This window comes from Simochromis diagramma, unplaced genomic scaffold (assembly GCF_900408965.1).
Source record: "Simochromis diagramma unplaced genomic scaffold, fSimDia1.1 OVJJ01000344.1, whole genome shotgun sequence".
NCBI classification, from domain to species: Eukaryota; Metazoa; Chordata; class Actinopteri; order Cichliformes; family Cichlidae; genus Simochromis; species Simochromis diagramma.
In genome coordinates, this window is record NW_024387375.1 from 16,248,137 (window position 1) to 16,268,402 (window position 20,266).

Below are 20,266 nucleotides of genomic sequence, written 5' to 3' on the forward strand. Positions count from 1 at the left end.
CTCCCAGAAGTCTGTCAAGGTTTACGGACTGTTGTTAAAGGAAGAGGTACAGAATGTTAAACGCGCTCTTGCCATAAAATCAGAGTGATCTTTTTTGTTCTTAAAATGATGATTTCCCCCCCTCAGTTTACATAGTTGATATGTTGCCTTTATGACATTTGTAAACCCAGCTCTCTCTTTTTTGAAGCAGGTCTACAGCTCACAGCTTCCTCTGCTGACGACAAACCAAGAGAATAAGTTCATGTTTAAATATGTAAGGGTATTACAATTTAATTGAATAAAAATACATGGGTGAACAACTTACATTAATTTAACATAACCGACGTAGACTGCATGAAGAAACAACAAGAAATGGAGTGTCAGATAAAACAACAAGTCTCTTTTTTCCACTTACAAACACACACACACACGCACACACACACACACACACACACACACACACACACACACACACATCACTGAGAACACTGAAAAGGCTCAAAAAGACTTAAATTTAACACAACTGAACGACAGATCCAGAGTCTCTGTGCTGTGACGGTTGGGCCGTTAAAGGATTAGACACATTGTAAAAAAACAAACATAAGAGGCGAGTAGAGTCAAAGGTTATAATTCAACAGTGTATTTGGGTGGGAGGGGGCTCTCTTTGAGGCGTGAATGAAGGTCTCATTCACAGAGTTAGAGATGAATGCTTTACTATGTTGACAGCAGTAAACACACATGACATTCACATCTTAGTGTTGGTGATCCCCCTTAGAAGAAGGCAGGTGTTAGGCATGTGGAGGTGAAGTCACATCTCTTTAAGGTCTTTTCTTTTTTAAATTGAAATTATGAACAAATAAAACTATCCGACTTTTAACTGCTCGAAAACTAAATCTAAAACCAAATTTGACTAAGGAGTGTAACCGCTTTTACTGGCATACTTCGTCCTGTGTTCCGCAGGTTTCCAGGGTCAGGTTTGTGGCGCAACAGCGCCATCTGCTGCTCACATCCAGAAACAGTAGCCCTCACGTCGCACCTGACCTGCAGAAACCTGAGTTTTCTGTTTTCAGTCAGTTGACAGCGTCTCCCATAAGAGTAAAAGGTGCCATGATCCTAAAGCTAGGCAATGCGTTGAGTAATTTAAGAAAAAAAACAAACTAAATGACAGTAAAATGTCAGAGAGAAAACAAATGTTTTGGTGTTGAATTAGTTCATGTATTTGGCTACGTTAACCAATTTGCCTGAACGCTGCTCCATTTATATATTTGAAAATGAAATGCAGAAAATATGCTGACATGTTTTCAAGGCAACAAACAATAACATACATTTTCTTCTGTGAATTCAAATTCAGCATCTTCACAGGCAACATGTGAGAATGAGAAATGTACTTTGCTAAAATCTTTGACACATTTCACCTTGGTACAGCATTAATTACACCATTTAACCTCCTCATTTTATTGACCTATACTGACTGTTTCAATAACAACCAGCTGCAACAGGCCACTTAAAAAAAAAGGCGACTTGACAAGTTGATGGCTAACACAGTCACCTAACATGCTGCACCCAGGTGGAATACACCTTTAGCTCTAACGGGGTTAATTTGGTTTGCTCGATATTCCCTTTATCATTAAAAACATTCATAAAACCATAAATACAGACAGACACTCAGACAACACAGGCGTCCATTGAAACAACAGCGGCCTGCACATCATTAACTGAATACACAAACTGAAAAAAAATTTGAGTTTATCTCACTTAAGCCTGACTTTCTAGTTTCCTTTCGATCACCGCTTCCTGCTCTCCTCCATCACACAAGTTAAAAGGTTCCTCTGCCCGAGCTCTGGGGCGGATGTTACTTCCGACTGTTCTAATTATTCCCACTGATGTCTTGTTGTGACTACGAGTGGGAGGAAGAAAAATCGGAGACTCGGAAGAACCCAGTGTTGTTAAGAGTCCAAAGCGAGGGTGCGCAACACAGGTGGTGTGTTTTCAAAGCCCTCTTTTCTCTTTCTCAAAGTCATCCTCTGTTAGAGGATTCTCAGGCCGAATGGAAACAAGCTTTAAATGCCAACTTGAAGCTGCAGGTTGGGTCTGACCTGATCTCCTCTCTGGATTTAAAAGCCAAAGTTATGTAGTGATGCTTGAAGGACTGAAATGATTATCATTAAATAAGGCCACGTGTATGAGGACAACACACATAAAGTACATGTGAAAATCAAAGGACGTTGGTTCAGAAAGTGTTTTTGAAAGTACAAATGGAGTGCAATTTCTCTCAGAAGGCACAGTCTGGCATCGATTGGCACGTTCCAGCTCGGTTCAGTTGAGCTGAGATTGGGCCCGGTGTGGTACCAGGCCGGTTTGGACCAGTCATGGACCAGTTTGATGCAGTCTATTTCTGCTGCTGCTGCTGCCTGAGGCTCTCAAGCAGGATTCGCTTGTGGGCGGAGTCGTGCACTCCCGCCTCCTCCAGGTCCTCCTCAGTGATGTCACTGGAAAAAGGAGGGGGAAAAAAAGGGAATCTAATGATGAAGAACTGCTTTCATTTTTATTTATTGTTGCATTATCAGAGGAAATAAAAGCCTAGATCTTCATGTACCTGAGGAACTCCAAATCGTCCCAGCCGTTGTGTAGAAGACCCTGCTCATACCGCTCCAGGCCCAGCCTCTGCAGCCACTCGCCCACTGACGATTCCCCCACAGACAGAGATGAGCTACTGCTGCCCCAAAGTGCCTGCGGAGGAGAAATGCAATGCAGGAGCCACTAAATGCAGGAGCCACATCCGCCACATCATTTATGCTAACAACATTACTAAGAGCTTAAGACTGCCTCTACTTTTCTGCACTCTAATAAGGTGACACATCTTACAGTAAAAGGCTTTGATATTTAACATCCAAGTTGAAGATATTCGTGTTTTTGTGAGAAACTGCACAAAAACTGGAGTCATCTGAAAGAAAACTACGCAAAAATCACAGCATTGCTTCTTCCAGCCTCTGAGACTGTTTTACACTGAACAGAATTACTTCCCATGAACTGCTTACCTCCTCAGGCATATCCTCTGCTATACTTTCTGTGATGGGATTTCTAGGTGGGAAGGTGCGGCAGGCATCCAGACCTAAACCCATCGGCTGCCCTCTGAGAGGAGGCGGTGCTGAGGGGGCACGAGGAGGCTGTCCAGGAAACTCACTGTCACTCAGTGTCTTTGCCATCTGGAGCACAGAGCACGACTGGTCGTCTAGCGCCCCTGCTCCAACTCCTCCTCGCCTGAAAGCATCTCCGTGGGCAGCGGGGCCAGCTGCGGGGATCCTGACCTCAGCCAGGTCGGGGTAAAGGGAGCGAGGTTTGGTGAAGGGGGCCTCAGGAACCATCTCCAGGGCTCCCTTTGGTAGAGGAGGTGGGGGGAAGTCAGGAGGAGGTCGATTCAGTGTGCTTCCAACACCTCCTCCTTGTGCCCCAACGACACAAGCACCTCCATCGTCTTCTGAGGAGCTCTCCTCGCTAATGGCACGAACCTGTCTGCGTGGGTGAGGGGGCCCCGAGGCTGCGCCGGGGGGTTTGGAACGCGCCCCAGCAGAGGGAGGAGGGGGTTTAGCTGCCTGGGGGTTGGCTGAGGTAGGAGAGGGCAGAAGCTCAGGTGAAACGGCTGCAGCTGACTGGTTGGGAACGCCCTCCAGGATGTAGTAGGCAGGATTATTGTAGCTGTTCTTGCTGATGGATGGATCGCTGTCTGATCCGTCCTGTTTAGGTCTTCATTATAAACACAGAAACTGTTGTAAAAACTCTTTTCATCTGCACACATCAACAATGCATCAGACGATCTAACCTAACGTGATAGTTAAGTGTTAAGTGAAAGTGTCTGTCATGAGTACCTTGCAGCGGTCTCCTCCTTGCTGTTCCTTTCTCCCTCTTCACTGACCTTTCCCAGCTCTCCGAGTGGCTTACGAATCACAGATGGCCTGTTTTCAAAACACATCGTAACAAGTCAGCAGGCGGGACAAAAGAAAGAAGTCACGACAGTTTCAGGACATTCCTAACACGATGTTTTCAGGATGTTCGAATAGATAAACATACAAATGGAGAGACTGCACCCTACAGGTGTGTCTAGTTGCCACTCTGACTCAATGTTATAGCGTGTGACACAGCGGACTATCAAAATGTGCGAGGTCTGTTGACACCATCTTTTGTTGTTGAGGGCAAACTCTTCTAATAACTAATGTTCAATAACTAATGAATGTTGTTTAAAGGTGCCGTAGCGGTACTTCTGAAGACTGCATAAAGATTCATAGAAAACATAAAAGACCAAATTTTATAGTAAACAAAACAAAAACATGAACACGTGGTTTAAAATGTGTTTTGTGTCGTACTCAAGTCACACTGTGCAGGATAATCAAGCATCATCTTTATCAGTGTTTTTTTAATGCAGATATTCGATATAACACATAAATACATCTAAATAGAAATAAATACTAGGCCACCTACACACTGCACGTACAGTATTTGCTCGGGTGTGGAATCCCATGCACTGAAGCTCCTGGCGCACATTTTGTATCATGATGGTAATGCCAGAGGAAGTGTAGAGTTCTGAGTCAGCAAAGTGTGTGTTTTATGCACTCTGTGCCTCAACACTTGGAGACGTGCTCTGTAACTCTGTCACTGGTCTGAGTTGCTGTGGATTCTAAAAACATCCCCACCACCCTGATCGCCAGTGTTAGGGTAAGTGGTCACACGAACTGTCTAAGTAAACACAGGGTTTCCCGATCTAGGTACCAGCACGTTCACATGAAAAGGTTCATGTTGGCAACGTCTGACCAATCCCACTGATTATTGTACCAGCAGCTGAGTGGCTGATTTTGCAAGGAGTAAACTATAATATGATAAATCAGGAAAAGCACCAAATATGTGTGCATGCTATAAATCTTTTGGCCAGTAATGCTTTAAAAGAGGTTTAGCCTATTTGAAGGAAGGAAGAAACGCCTCAATCATTAAGGAGAATCTGATGGGTTATAATCGAGTGTTTTTTAAAATAAGGTGCAAATTTGCATGAGACAGTTTTAGTTTTTAATCTTTCAGCTGCAGACTTCAGACACTATTACAAATCTTGATACGACCCTATACACAGAGGTGTGAGAGCTCTTTCAGGATTAGTGATGCAACTAGATCTGTCAGCAAGTGGTGATTTTATACCTGTTGATCTACAATAAGTGCAAGTCACCCACTCAAGAAGAAACCCACTCAAGGTTAACCCTGAAGTTACCTGGCTCAGCTGTTCAAACACATTCATCAACAAACTCACAAAAAGACCTGACTGCTACGACTCAATCCCTTAAGGTATTTAAGCATCGATATTTAGGTACATGCCAGCACATCATCAACATACGCTATACAGAAAAATCCCCACTGACGTGTGGGAACTCTAAATAAAAATCAAGTGCAAAAAAAGGAGAGTGTACTGACTTCACATACTCATGCCCCAATCTGCATACCACAGCAGATTTCCCTTTAGGTCCACTCGTCTCATCCTTATCCACGCTGATCCACTCTGAAACACAGCAACAAAATCAGTTTTAGAACTAAACGTGACATGCTTGTAACCCTAGATCCATCACTTCCTGTCTGCAAATTTGAAAACATGCAGGCAGGAACTGTTCAAGTGATGGATGCAGCAAGCTTGAAAGACATTTAGTATCTCCTCTCTTTGTAGGTAATTGGTGTTAAGGTGTAAAGTGCATTACCGTACAATCGCTCCCTGGTTCCCATTCTTTCAGAAGGGACTCTGACCCTCATTGACCCTCGGATATTTCCTGTTTCCTCCCCACGGTGAGACAGGTAAGTGTGGAACTGTTGTGCTGTGCTGCCAATCATCGACTTCAGAGCCAACACGCACTCGCCTAAAAAGAGTGGGGGAGATTTGTTAGATTCCAGCAAACTAGATTCCCTTTAAACTTCAAAGAACCACAAGCACAGACAATCTTTATACCGTAGGACTCGTATCCATCCAGTGATTTCACTGTTAGCAAGAGATGCTGATCCTGCAGGTACTCGATCTCTGACAGAAGAGGTTTGAGTGTTGTTAACTGCTTGTTGGACCAGCCCACGCGCAGGAAGTTCACGTTATCGCTGCTCTGACTGTCGTTCTCGTAACTCTTCTTAAACTCTAAGGATTAGAGACAGAGAGAAAGACAAAGAGAGAGAGATGCAGGGACGAGAGGAAGGGGAAGAGGATAAAGGGAAGACGGTGGGGAAAAGAGCGGGGTGAGGATTCAGGTACCCATTGCATTTTAATTTAAAAGTACATGGTGGACAGGTGGCAGGGGCACAACACAGGTGAAAAATGGATTTTATGGATTCTAGTTTAAAGGTAATACTGACTGCCTGAGACCAGGAGGGAGGGAGAAAGATACAAATAAGAAGAAGAAGCAAAAACATTTTTATTGCATCCATTCTGGGTCACGTTGCTTTACTGCAACTCCTTCTGTCAGACTGCTCATTATATTTATGTCTATGAGCATGAAAGAGTCACTGCAAAGGTGCATTCACATTCACCTCACCTTCTAGACAAGTGGAGTAAAACTCAATGAAGAACTTGGTCCTGCTCGCCGTCTTTACTATGGCCTCAATGCTCTCGAACTCGATGTAGGCCTGCTCTGAAGACTTTGGCAAACCTGTGCAGACGTATGTGGACAGGAGGGAGGAGGAGGAAGATGGAAAGAGGAGGAAAGATCTGTGTGGGTTGTGCAGACAGGCATGTATTTAATCACTCACTTTTAAATGTTACTTGTTGAACACGGAGCGCTTAAATAACATGAACAATAACAATAATGAACTCCAAAAAGATTGTGGGAGGAAGAAAAGCCAGATAAAGTGAGACCAGGAAGTAGAGGAAGTGACAGAAAGGAAACAAAATTAAATTTGTACCTTTTTTGGAGACAAACTGGGAGGTCACGCCCACCTCAAATGTAGCAAATACAGGGGAATGATCACTGGTCACAACATCATCTGTACAGCCTGGCAAAAAAACAAACAAACAAAAATAAACAACAACTTTAATTTCTGTCCACTTAGCATTATGAGGTGAAATTATGAAGAGGTTTTCTTCTTCTGATGATCCTCACCATAGGAGTTGCAGACTATGTGTGTTTCTGGGTAAGACTTCCACAGAATCCTGTCGCACCACGATGGAACATTAGTCCTCATCTGGGACAGACGGAAAAGCAGAATTATCAGGACGAGGCACAAGAACAGAAAGAATTTATCAGAGGTGGCTCTGACGTAAGAAAGGGAACGTACCCCTGTGGCCTTCTGCTTCTGCCAGACATACGTATCTCTTGAGCCTCGTTCGTAACGGTAGGTGGGCGGAAACGAGATTTCTTCCTCCGCTGCACGCAAAGAGACACACATCCAATTCAGTAAAGGTTCGAAGTTTAGCATTTCATAACAATATTTATAATTTTGATCTAACAGCAGGTGCGATTCACAGTATTTATGACCCCGGGTTAGCAATCATGACCAAGTTCTCAGTAATCGGTTTGTATTTAAGGATTTATTACATGGCATCATGGATCACTGGACAACACTGCAGGGCAACGGCTGATTTTTAGTTACCTACTAAAACAAATAATCCCAGTGATATCACACACTGATCACAGTGTTAGTGCAGACTTCATTGCATTGAGTTAAGATTAAATAATGTTTAAAAGTGAAAAAGGCTTCAGCAGTGAATGACTTGAATTACTCACTTCAGAAGATAAAACAAGTCCACACACCCACTCTATTGTTTGGATTAATCATTAACATTAAAAAAGGGTCCAAGTTCAATTCCAGTGTAGTAAATGTCAGCCAACAGCCAACGTCGGTTCACTTTCTCAGTAAAAATCATAATTATCCAACTTTGTTTAACTCCACATCCTCCCCCCTGGTTACACCCCCTCCTGCAGTGGCTCTGTGCCCCACCACGAGGGCACAGCCCACAGTTTAAGAACCACTGAAGTCTGGAAAGAAAAACCAGAGTTGATGGTGAACTATTCAAGGAACAACAAGAGTGCTGAGCAGGTGCTTTTGGTAAGTGTGAGTCATCCCTTCGGTTGTGTTTATAAGACCACTGAAACTCTGCTTTAAGGACAGGAGTCTTTTGTCAGTGTTGACTTTTCACTGGTATTACTGTTATATTTCTGTACACTGAAACACATCCTGCTCTGACTCGTGAGGATATTCATAACCAGCACTAACCAAAGCGTAAAAACACTTTATTCTTCTCTCTCTCCAGGTTGAGCTGGTCCACTTTCAGCAGGGGGTCAAACTCCTTCCTGTTAATGTAGTTTAAAATCTCCTGCACACACAAACACACACGCAAAAAACAGGGTCAGACAGAAAAGTTTCCTCCACATTTTGGAGGCTGCCTGTATTTATTTCTGCTTCACCTGTATGTCCATATCCAGCCTGTAGTTAAGGTCTCCCAGCCAAAAGAGGTGCGTGAAGCGCAGCGAAATGTCAAAGGAGCTCAGCTGTTTGTCTCCCAGTGAAAGCAGCCGCAGGATATCAAGGTAGTTCTGGTTCCTCCTGCAGAGGTCAAAGGTCACACGTAAGAAGACATTTAAACAAGCTTTCACCAAATTATAATGAAAAACCAAACCAAGTTTACACTTATGGCAAACAGGAAGCACAGCCTCTTTCAATTACTATGATGAATTATTAGATTATGAATATTACCCAGTGTCATTATTGATTTGACAAGAAAGACAAAAAGCAGAAACTATGTGTGAAAAACAAAGCATCTCTGATTCTGAAGCTTGTGGATCCAATTTTAGCAGCAATGAACTTGCAGTAATTGTGTTTGTATGATTGTACACGTATACGCTCATCTCTTTAAGGTCCTGCCACAGTATTTAAGTTAGGTTGAGGTCTAGACTTTGACTGGGACATCGCAGCACCTTCATTCTTCTCTTTTTCAGCTGTTCTGTTGAAGATTTGCTGCTGTGTTTGGGATTTTGTCCTGTGTTCTAAAATAAATAATCAGAGTGTAACATGTCATCTAAGGTTGTATTTACCTGATTCTAAGACGTGCTAAGGACAGGATGATTTTTTTGAATTATTTCCTGATATAAAACCTTAGAATTAAAAGGGGGTGTGGTTTCTTTTGCTTTAGGAATTCTCTGTTGTTGATATTGAGAGGTTTAAAACAAAAATAAATAAATAAATAAAAATAAGAGCGTGTTGGGCACCTGGCAATCTTTTCATTCCCTGATGTCAAGTGACAGTTGACAAAGCCAAACGACGTCCCATTGAACATGAAAGACACGCCCACTGCTCCTTTGTTACCTAGAAACCATAAAATCAAACATTAAATCAAAATACAGCAAATTAGGTGCAATTACAAGCATTACTTAACAGAAACTTTTAAAGGATCACCGGGGATCTGGCTGTGATCAGTTTTATATTAAAATATGAGAAACAATGAACGGCTCCAGTTTGCTGAGCTGAAGGAAATCTGTGTTTTTTTCTCTTATGAGTTCAAGATTTTTGTGAAAGTTTAGATTTTGATTCACATTTTCTTACTAATACAAGTCCCACATTTTTTAATCAACTAACAAGTGATTCAGTCATGAACACTGCTCAAGGAGGCCATTGTTAAGACAGGAAATCAGAGCTATTTCCTCCTACATTTGAAGCAGGAAGCAAGACATAGGAAGGAATAGCAAAGACGGAATACAGAGTAGAGCCGTTACCCAGGGTATTGGCGATGCCCGTCTTGACACTGGACATCCCAACGTGGCTTATCCGGTTCTCGTGTTCAGGTTTCACCAACACAGCAAGTTTTATGTTCCACAGAGTCTGCACGGCGATCTGCAGACGAGAACGAGACACAATGAGGAACCTACAGTCATCATTTCTGTTTTCGCACCATGCAGAAATAGCCTTTTTCCCCCTCGTCTTCAGTTTTTTTCCTCTTCAAACGGGGTCATTTTTATGCAAACCGCAAAAACTTCTGCTTGTATAGAGACAGTCCTATACTTAGCTCTATATTTGTTACAGGAACTAAAGTGTGGAGAGGATAAAGGAAAGTTGTGTAACCTCAAAAATAACTCTGTTTTTTAAGGTTTTGAAATTATTGTATTTTTTACAGGAATTTTTTTATAACTATGCATTACAATAAAACAAAAGTTTTAAAATGTTTCTTTTCTCATATTAGTCAAACATAAAAATGCAGTTCTGAAAAAACGATCAGACAAGAACTAATGTGGGAAATTTGTCTTTTTCTAAACATGATGACATTCGCATAATAATAATAATAAAAAAAAATCAACTTTTTTTCATTCAAGTACAACAACAGCACTTGGTCAGTTTAGTAGTTAAAACAGCTTGGTCGCCTGAGGGTTATCCGCAACACCTCCTTATGTTCTTCATACACATTCATCAAGCCATAAACAGTTGGCTTTCTTTCCTCACCGGCTTATAATCCAGTTCTGTCTGTTCTTTCAGCAGGGCGCGCAGTGACTCCACCCACTCCCGATCGCACACTGAATTTTCCTGGCTGCCAAACACATACAGGTCATGAGGGATGGTGACGGTCATCTCGTCCAGTGTCTTCCCGAGACCACGACACAAAACCCACGAGGCCACGTTTTTGGGTGCAGGTACAGAGCCTAAAACGACAGGAAAAAGGTCAAACTGTTTCCTTTCTCTTTGAACACTTTCAGATGTATTTGTAGCCATTAAGGCGAGTCATTCAGTGTGACTAACCCATATTCCAGGTGCCTATGAAGATGGAGATCATGTCTGGCTCGTCCTGGTTGGAATGCTTGTTCTTCATCAGCTGCAGCAGCTGGCAGAACGCCTCCCGTTTCTGGCACAAACACACATCAGTGAGCGGATGATGCCACTGATAGCCGTCATTCTGAAGTTCCTCTGAACATCTTTATATTCTATACACTTACCAACCACGTCACTGGTTACACTCTGCTAATAATACCAGCTTGGACCCCCTCTTGCTTACACAACTGACTTAATTCTTTATTCTTCTCTTTTTCAAACCATTATTTGTAAACCCTAGAGATGGGTTCGTGGGGGAAAATCCCAGCAGATCATCAGTTTCTGAAACACCCAGATCTGGCAACAATAATCATGCCATGTTCAAACTCACTTAAATCACCTTTCTATCTTGCTCTGATGCTCACTTTGAACTTCAGCAGGTTGTGATTATCATATCTACATGTATAAATACTCTGAGTTTCTGCCACATGATTGGCTGATTATATATTTGTATTAACAAACAGCTAAACGGGTGCACATTACAACATTACAGCAAATCTGATTACGTACTCAGGCAGAAAAGGGATATGAGAGAGTATTTCTGCCTTAGTTTGAAGGCTGCATGTTAACTGTAAGTTGTCTGCAACAGTGAATAGCTGTAAAATAGCAGTTTTATGTGTCCATTTGTTTCTTGTGTGCAGACCTTGGCACTAGCAAAGATGAAGTCTTTCCTCTGGCTCTTATCCTTCTCCTTCTCAAACACAATGCCCAGTTTATTCTGCACCCGCTGAGACTTGATCAGCTGACGTACTGAAAGACACAGAGGCGAACGGACAGCGGGTTAGAGATGGGAAGTTGCAGATAAATTCAGGGAAAAAAAAGGTCATGTAACAGATTTGGAGGGTTAAAGAAGGTTCAAGTTGGATGGCGAGATTAAAATCCTATAATGGACATACTTTTTTCTGTGTGAATGGTGCCCCAATCCTTACTTTTGTCATGTGTGTAGGTGATCCAGTCCTCTTGATTGTCCTTCACCTTCTTCATTACTACCAGCCTTCCTCCCTCTACGTCCACAGACAGCGTGTACTTCTGACTCTTTCCGATCTTCGTCAGCTCCGCCAGGTAAACGTCGAGCTTCACCTGCAATGAGCCACAGGAGAAAGTTTAAACTCACTTAAACGCATACTGAGCATGCTTCTGTAAACCCTATGTGTCTACTGAGATAATCTACCCTCCACCAGGGGTCTCTAAAACGAAGCACGGAGCAGTATTAGATCTACTTTAGTCATACGCAGCCTCGAAGATGAGAAAACGCATGAATAAAATGTTGATGATCATAGTAAATATCCAAATTCTGGTTTTAGATTCATATCCACAAAGAGAGATGATCTGATTCTATTCATAGAGAAACTTTCTTTCACACATCAGTTATCTGGGGCAATTTGAGGATCAGTGTAATGCCCAAGGACACTTCAGCAGACAGACTGGAGGAACTGAGAAAGACGGCCACCAAACTGCCAACCACACACCAGCTTCTTCGCACACGCACTTTTTTTGATATATAGGTCTTACTAAGAACCGCAAGACTGGAAAAAAGTTTAAACAGATGGCGTACACTCACTCTTACTCTGAGTCACTGAGTGCTTCTGTGTTTGGGTGTCACAAGGCGGATCAGACGCCGCATCTCCTTAGCGTAGCACTTGTGTGCAACAGGAAACTACTGAAAGGATGTCGCCACAGAGAACGCAGGCTTAGCCAACAGCCAATATTTCAATCAAGCATCTCTCGACTCATCTCTCAACTCTGTGTGTCACCTCCTTCCCCCACGTCCTCCCTGAAATTTTTTCCTTCTACCCTTTTCACACTTAGTTCACCACTTTTCTCAAAGTGAAAGCCATTTATATCATCTTAACGTGTTCCTTTTTTTCCTTTTCTCAGTCTTCCTTCAGCATTAACATTTGCACTCCATGCAGCTGGTACTTTTCATAATAAAACTATTACAGTCTTATACACAGCACATCAAAACTGCCTCACTTAAATTCATGCTTTTACAAGGAAATGTGATAAAATGCTGCGACAGTGATGACGTAAGCTGGAAATGCATTTCAAAAACATTCTTTTGGCCTCACATCACATCTGCTGCTAAAATTCCTGTGCTGAGAAATGCCTGACTTTTTAGCCTATTTTACTTCAGTTTATGCCATCTGTCATATTAAATACCACTGCCTGACAATAACATTTCAGAAATTAAATACAGAAAATAAATCTCAGGGTTTTCTACATACAAAAAAAGAAAGAAAAAAAAGATTGCTTAAAAAGATGCTTACCCAAATTGGCAGAAGGGAGCTTTAATGTCCACAGAGCAATTTGACTTAAAGGGCAATACTTAATTTCATTTGCCATAATATTGACCTACATCACATTGCAGTGAGACAGCCGGTAATGAAGTACATTATGTAGGCGTGCATGTTTGGTGGATGTCGGTGCATACCTCGAAGGCCTGCACAGGAATGGATTTGCTGTGACGCATGGAGTGCAGAGGAGGGGGGGAGCATGGAGAGGTCAAACTCATGTCCTGTAGAGCTTTCAGGGCCTGAGGGGTATCAGAAAGAGGCAAACACGCAGTTGGAGAAACAATTAATTTAAAGAACAGAATAAAAAGAGAGTTGGAGGATAAGAATAAGGTACAAAAAAAAAAAGAAAAAAAAGAAAATAAAACTGTAACATTTTGAGTCTCAGGGTTTGTGTCAGCAAGGAAAAGGTTTCCTATTTCCTGGATGTGATCTAACAGGAGCAGGGAAGGTGGAACCAGTATCATCGTCTGGACATGTAGCCTTACTACATTGAGGCCATTTCCTCCCGAGCCAGTGAAAGCCCCCCCCCCCCCTCAAGTGAAGACAAAGTAGAACACAGTGCACCTTGTAAACAGGAGGTTTAATTTATTATTAGTATTATTATTCTCTTCTGGCTCTTTATAATGTGAAACGAAGGCATCATCCTTAAAACGAGTCTCGAACCTTGTGTTTGTAATATAAATAAGGGTTATTCTGAACTGTGAATCATGGACAGTTACTCTAGCCGACTCCAAGAATAAAAACAGTAACCTGAACATGAGCGTATTGGGTCCACTTTTCTACTTGTAAAGTCTCAGACTCTCATTAACACATCAGGTCTTTGCTGACTTGTAGGGCTTCTAAAGGGAAGTCGAGCGATATCCCAACCCTGTCTCTTTCCTTCTGCGTGGTTTACATGTGCTGTATGTAAAAGCCTCAAAAGGAGAGAACGTCACGTGTTGCGCTACAAGCACACCCTGCAGGGCTTCTAGACAGATGATCCATCATATGGAGAGGGTTATCTAAACAAACCATCTCCAAACTACTAGACTAAGTACATAGAGAAAAAAGAAAGTAAGGTGAGAGCACACCGATCTTCACACTCGATGCTCACTTTTTCATTTAGATTTTTTACTCTAATCTCAACTACAAAGCAATAAAGTTTCATGACTTCATCTGGCACCACTGAACTCTACTGTGCTGACAAACTTTTGTTTACAGATTGCAGAAACACCTGTCAGAGGACTCAGAGCCGTGGCAGATCCTGCTACTGTACCACATTTTTTCCTGATGACTCACAAAGTGAAAACAATAGCCCATCACAGCTGTTAAATGTGCCGTCTGTGCGTACCTTCTTTTCTATGGAGGACAGCAGGTCTTTGAGAATCGCCAACTTGGTCACAAGGTTCTCCAGTTCCTGGTCTCCACCCTGATTCACTGACTGATGGAGACAAAAAAAAAAACATTAGAGTCCATGTAATCCGCAAAAAGAGTGCATGTAAAAAGAGCAGCCTTAAAACTGCACAGCAAACACACTTACTTATATACAGAGCAGTCTTAAGGCTATTCAGTCTAAACCAGCCTAAAATCGGTTTTTATTCAAATTTTAGTCAAACTCATTGTCAGTCCTTGCTTGATGACTAAAGTGACTCCTGAACTTCAAATCAAGGATTTTGCTGGGCCACTAATCGGCCCTACTCTCTGTCCAACCACACGAAAATGTTTTTAATTACAAAGAATAACACATGCATGCAAAATCAGATTATATATTTTATTTGCCTGTTCTGTATACAGAAGCTTTCCTTAATACCAAGTTTCTAGCAGGAGCGCTACGGGGATATTTAAAGGACATCATGACTCACACTCTATCTTCTCTGAAACGAAGCGTAAAGCCCACCACAAGCGAGCAATCCTCAACTTTACGGGTTGGCAAATATAATAATTTTAGCTATGATCTGGAAGAAGGGCTTTAATAACAACACTGTTAAGTGTTAAGAAGTTACCAAGGCTTTTACATGTGTGTGATAAAGTAAGGGAAAAAATAATAAAATCACCGCGTGTAACAGTTTGTTATGGGATATAGGATAATAAAAAGGAGGGTAAGGTTCTGCGATTGCGCAAACAAAGACACACACAACCACACACTTTTAAAAAAAGCGAAGAGTACCTGTACCTGTTGGATCATTTTGGAGACCATGAAAGCGCTTTGCTGATCAAACACTTTAGACAGGATCTCCAGGCCTGACAGAACTTTATCCACCTCTCTATTTGAGGGAGCAGAGAGAGATTCACATATTTACCTCACAGCTTCTTTCTGCACTTATGTCTTCATACAGTAACATTTCTGAAATCAAGCTGATTTCCTGCGGATCATCACAGTGTTTAAACGTGCAAAAAACCCCCAAAAAAAACCCTAGAGCTGATTTAAGGAAGCAGATAGCTCTGTGGGCCGAGAGGTGTGAATCTTTGGCAGTCAGTCAATCAGGAAACCGACAGAATATAACACTACATAATGTACAATGCTTCACAAGTTTATTAGACCACCACTAATGTAAGGTTTATGCCACAGATGCCCTAAATTAATTATACCGTATTTTCACGACCATAAGGCGCACTTAAAAGTCTTAGATTTTCTTCAAAAAGTGCGGCGCGCCCTATAGCGCGGTGCGCCCTGTGTGTTGTAAGGAGGACGTAGTAGAGAACACCATGAGAACGTTAAAGGGTGAAGTGTGGGCGTTGATCGTATATACCGGGACAATCGCACATACCTGTATAAAAGAACAGGTATGTGCATTATGCAGGACATCGTTGTTTTAACAACCCTGAAAATGGCAAAGAGACACGCTTACGAAGCACAGTTTAAACTGAAGGCCATCAGCTACGCGGAGGAACATGGAAATCGAGCAGCGGCGAGAGAATTTAAGATTAACGAATCGATGGTTCGCAAATGGAGGAAGCTGGAAAACAAGCTCCGGCAGGTCAAGAAAACGCAGCTGAGTTTCCGTGGACATAAGGCGAGGTGGCTCGAGTTGGAGGAAAGACTCGAGCGGTGGATCATCGAGCAAAGAGCGAGCGGGAGAAGCGTTTCGACGGTCACCATTCGGCTAAAAGCAGTTTCACTAGCTGAAGAGATGAACATTGAACATTTCCAAGGAGGTCCGTCTTGGTGCTTTCGTTTTATGAAACGGTGCCATTTTTCCATCCGGACCAGGACTACGGTAGCGCAGCAACTTCCAGCGGATTATAAGGAAAGCTGGCCATCTTCCGCTCCTACTGCAGCAAACACATCGGCGACAAAAACATCCAGCCCAGCCACATCACAAACATGGACGAGGTCCCGCTCACTTTTGACATCCCGGTGAGTCACACTGTGGAGAAGAAGGGGACCAGCACGGTAGCGATACACACAACGGGGTATGAAAAGTCTTCTTTTACTGTTGTGCTTGGCTGCCATGCTAATGGACAGAAACTGCCGCCTATGGTGATTTTTAAGCGAAAGACTTTGCCTAAAGAGAAGTTTCCAGCAGAAATCATCATTAAGGCAAATGAAAAGGGCTGGATGGATGAGGAAATGATGAAAGACTGGCTGAGGGAGGTGTATGTAAGGAGACCAGGTGGTTTTTTTCCACGCATCACCATCGCTGTTGATCTGTGACTCTATGCGTGCCCATCTCACAGCCGATGTGAAAAAACTTGTGAAGCAAATGAACTGTGAGCTTGCTGTCATTCCAGGAGGCCTGACAAAGGAACTCCAACCGCTGGACATCGGTGTGAACCGCCCATTCAAAGTAAGGCTGCGAGCGGCCTGGGAGCGATGGATGACCGGTGGAGACCACAGTTTCACTAAGAGTGGAAGGCAGCGCCGGGCGAGTTACGCCACAAATTTGCCAATGGATTGTAGATGCTTGGGCTAACATGTCTGCTGGCACTGTTGTTCGAGCTTTCGCAAAAGCCGGCATCGTTTCCGAGGAGCCGCACGGCAACGGAAAGTGACTCTGACGGTGAAGACAGTGAACCTGGCATGTTTGATTGGAGATTTAGCGCAGCTGTTCAATTCAGACCACAGAGGATGAGGACTTCGATGGGGTTTGATTGATGATAAAAATGTGAGTACCAAACTTTGTTTTGCTCCTGCTTTATTTTTAAATACGCACACTTGTATGCTTGTGTGTTGTTGATGATGACGATTACCGGCAATAGAAATGTGAGTAAGGTACCGAACTCAGGTTTGCTCCCGCTTTATTTTTAAATACGCATACGGTACTTGTATGCGCCCTATGGTCCAGTGCGCCTTATGTGTGTGTTAAATACAGTAATGGCACACATAACTGAGACTGCGCCTTTTAGCACAGTGCGCCTTATGGTCGTGAAAATACGGTACTCATAATCACCAAAATCATTTTTGTGTGTCTTTTAATGCACAACCCACCAGTCTGTACAAGCTCTTTAATTATAATGATATTTTTAAATAACAAAATGCAAAACAAAACAAAAAGAGGAACAGCTATTAAGTGCATTATTATTTTTAATGCCAAATTACAGATAACAGTGTTTTTTTTGCAATCTTATATTTGATTAATTTCTGACTTTTTCAGGTCTCTGTGCTCAAATTTGGGTATAAAAAGGGAATTCAGTGTGTTACTTGCCTATTAAATACCAGTATGATTTGCAGTTTTAAATTCGTTTTGACAGCTTTCTAAAATATTGCACATGTGCAGATGTGCTGCTGCTTACCCATTAAGGCGTTTGCAGGAGGCCACTAGTGTCTTGTTGAGATGAGGCAGGGATGAGGCCCCCTGTTTGACTGCTTCGAGGTCCAAAGCGTAGCTGCCCTTCAGATACTCGTGGGAGATGGTGCTCAGGCCATTAGCTGCTGGAGTACTAAAACATATTCAAAGAAACCATTTATAACCACCACATGAACATGATTTCCAAATGCTGGTATGTGTATGAGAATACAAGGAGGCTTCAAATAATAACGATGCATTAGTGATTTAAAGTCCAGGAAGGCACAAATGGTTTTGGTGTGTTCAGGGAAAAAAAAACAAAATAAAAAAGTTTTAGAGGCGTTTATTTAAAGTGATTGAGAGAAAGCTAGACTCTTTGATGTGTCTCCTCTGGGCTCCACTTAGGGCTGGGTCATATCATACCGTTCACGGTAATACCGGTATAACGTTGGGCAACGATAAGAAAATGAAATATCGCAATAGAATATGGGTAAAACGCGCATGCGCAGTGCCTTTGTTTTCATCCGCACATGGCGTAAAAAGCATGGCGGCGACGCAGAATGAGAAGGGCGAAAGCGGATCGCTGAATGAAACGGATGAACCAGAACTGGTTTGTAAAAATGCTGCAACTTCAGTGGTGTGGAACTGGTTTGGCTTTCGTCCATCAGATATACAACAAAGCACTATTTTTGGTAGAACGTGCTAGCGGGCCGTCGTTATTACCGTGTTTTTTGGAAAATACGGCACACTTAAAATCAATCCTTTGATTTTTCTGAAAATCGACAGTGCCCCTTATAATCCCATGTGCCTTATGTATGAATTCTGGTTGTGTTTACTGACCTCGAAACGATTTTATGTCGTACACGGCGCTCGAAAATCTGTCAAATGTTTTAGTACGACTTTGCTAAGCTGATTGATTGATTTGATGGATTGTCGGAGCATTACGGCTATCGTAGGCAGGAGCCTGGCGGGGTGATACGTACTGTGCTTCAACATTATATTACCGTATTGTGTGTGTATAACCTTTTTTTAAGTTTTGTGGATATTATACATGGTTATGCTGAGGATATGTCGGCCAATTTCCACTGGAAATGCCTTTTGCTTAAACTGTCAGCAAAGAATTTGCATTTGCACTGTTACATTTTTATATAACTTTAATGCACATAAAAGCTGCTTGTTTAAGTGAAAATACATTGATGGGGTTTTTTGCACTAATAAAGTTGTGGAGTTGTAAAGTAATTTGTCTCGTGTCAATTATATATCGTGATAAATATTTTTGGTCGCATCGCCCTTCTCTAGCTTCATTTTCTGTTTTTTTTAAACAACAGATTAGGTGAGAGGTATAAAGTAGCGGTGAAAGAACAGTAATACAAACAGGAAACCAATGTAGGACGCAAGCTGCAGTGGAACAAAGGCCAAGAATTACTTATTTCTATCTATACCTGTGGGTAGAAGGGAGAGCTTCAAGACGGGCCTGTAAATTTCCACATTTTGTCTTTTATAAATTAACACCTACTGCAGCTTTGACGATGGGCTACACATTTTATACACACGTGTTCTCCACTGCCTTGGGCAAAGTTGCACCATAGTAATTCTGTAAAGGCATGACATAAGCATGAAAACATTTTGGGGCCTACTTAGAGCTTTTTACCGTTCAGTTTTCTGTCTGCCATATTTCTTGATTTTGTTTATTTGCTCTGTAGTATTACATTGATGCATTTACTGCTAGAAGTCACACGGAGCTATTTAAAGTTCCAGGTGATACTTAAAAAAAAAAGAATAGTTGCTAAATCTGCAGATGCTCCACACCCCTTGGAAAGGAAAATAAAGATGGACGTCACAGTTTGCCAGAAGTAGGATGAGTGTGTGCGCCCGTCGGCGAGAGAGTTGGCATCTGTGTAGTCGCGACTTTGTTTTTTTTTTAAAGAGTCACATACTTCCTCTGAGCTAAATTATGCCCGCCTGAACACTCATGGACACCCTGGACCACGTGAACTGGCAAAGAGCCAACCTATAAAAAATAAAACACCTTTTACAGACTAATTTTCAGCATTTACAACCCTTTCATACGATCCACACCATGGCTTCCATGTAAGCTATATTTTGCTGTACCACGCAAAGTCCCTGAGGATTTTTAAAGGACATGCATGTGTGCTCCCTTTACTTCCTCTAAACTGTAATGCATTTTATGCTCATTTTGCATTGTTGATTTCCTTCTATGGCAGCTCGAGAGAGAACAACTAAAAGAACTGAAAGGAAGATATTGTTTCACTGGCTGACACTTTAACCAAGGTTAGGTAATGCATAAGTTTCTGTTACTTCACCAGCTGTTGTGTGAAGTGGTTTGGTTCCCACTGAAAAAACTGTAAAAGTGTATTTATTTATCACATAAGGGAAATGTCAAAAATAGTGCGCATTAGTAGTATTATTAACTGACAGGGATTTGAAATGTACGCGTCTGTGTGCGCCCGACAACTAGAGCCC

At 42.2% G+C, this 20,266-nt stretch overlaps 1 protein-coding gene across 3 annotated transcripts in view; it reads right to left on the reverse strand.

The window, feature by feature from the left end:
• Positions 1-238: 238 nt before the first annotated feature.
• Positions 239-20,266, reverse strand: part of inppl1a (inositol polyphosphate phosphatase-like 1a) — a 29,397-nt gene continuing 9,369 nt past the window's right edge. The window contains exons 5-27 of one of the 3 annotated variants that reach the window (XM_040008995.1): positions 17,790-17,936; positions 15,223-15,319; positions 14,407-14,496; positions 13,214-13,315; positions 11,712-11,862; positions 11,426-11,532; positions 10,714-10,816; positions 10,420-10,616; positions 9,699-9,816; positions 9,195-9,291; positions 8,394-8,532; positions 8,203-8,302; positions 7,264-7,352; positions 7,089-7,170; positions 6,892-6,981; positions 6,525-6,638; positions 5,954-6,130; positions 5,709-5,864; positions 5,440-5,515; positions 3,846-3,932; positions 3,018-3,723; positions 2,576-2,709; positions 239-2,468 (exon numbers count right to left, since the gene is read on the reverse strand). In XM_040008995.1, coding sequence (XP_039864929.1) covers positions 2,369-2,468; positions 2,576-2,709; positions 3,018-3,723; positions 3,846-3,932; positions 5,440-5,515; positions 5,709-5,864; positions 5,954-6,130; positions 6,525-6,638; positions 6,892-6,981; positions 7,089-7,170; positions 7,264-7,352; positions 8,203-8,302; positions 8,394-8,532; positions 9,195-9,291; positions 9,699-9,816; positions 10,420-10,616; positions 10,714-10,816; positions 11,426-11,532; positions 11,712-11,862; positions 13,214-13,315; positions 14,407-14,496; positions 15,223-15,319; positions 17,790-17,936 — 3,259 coding nt within the window. In that variant the 3' untranslated portion in view covers positions 239-2,368. Of the gene's footprint in view, positions 2,469-2,575; positions 2,710-3,017; positions 3,724-3,845; positions 3,933-5,430; positions 5,516-5,708; positions 5,865-5,953; positions 6,131-6,524; positions 6,639-6,891; positions 6,982-7,088; positions 7,171-7,263; positions 7,353-8,202; positions 8,303-8,393; positions 8,533-9,194; positions 9,292-9,698; positions 9,817-10,419; positions 10,617-10,713; positions 10,817-11,425; positions 11,533-11,711; positions 11,863-13,213; positions 13,316-14,406; positions 14,497-15,222; positions 15,320-17,789; positions 17,937-20,266 lie in introns of all 3 variants that reach the window. The other 2 variants (XM_040008994.1, XM_040008992.1) reach the window with 2 other exon arrangements.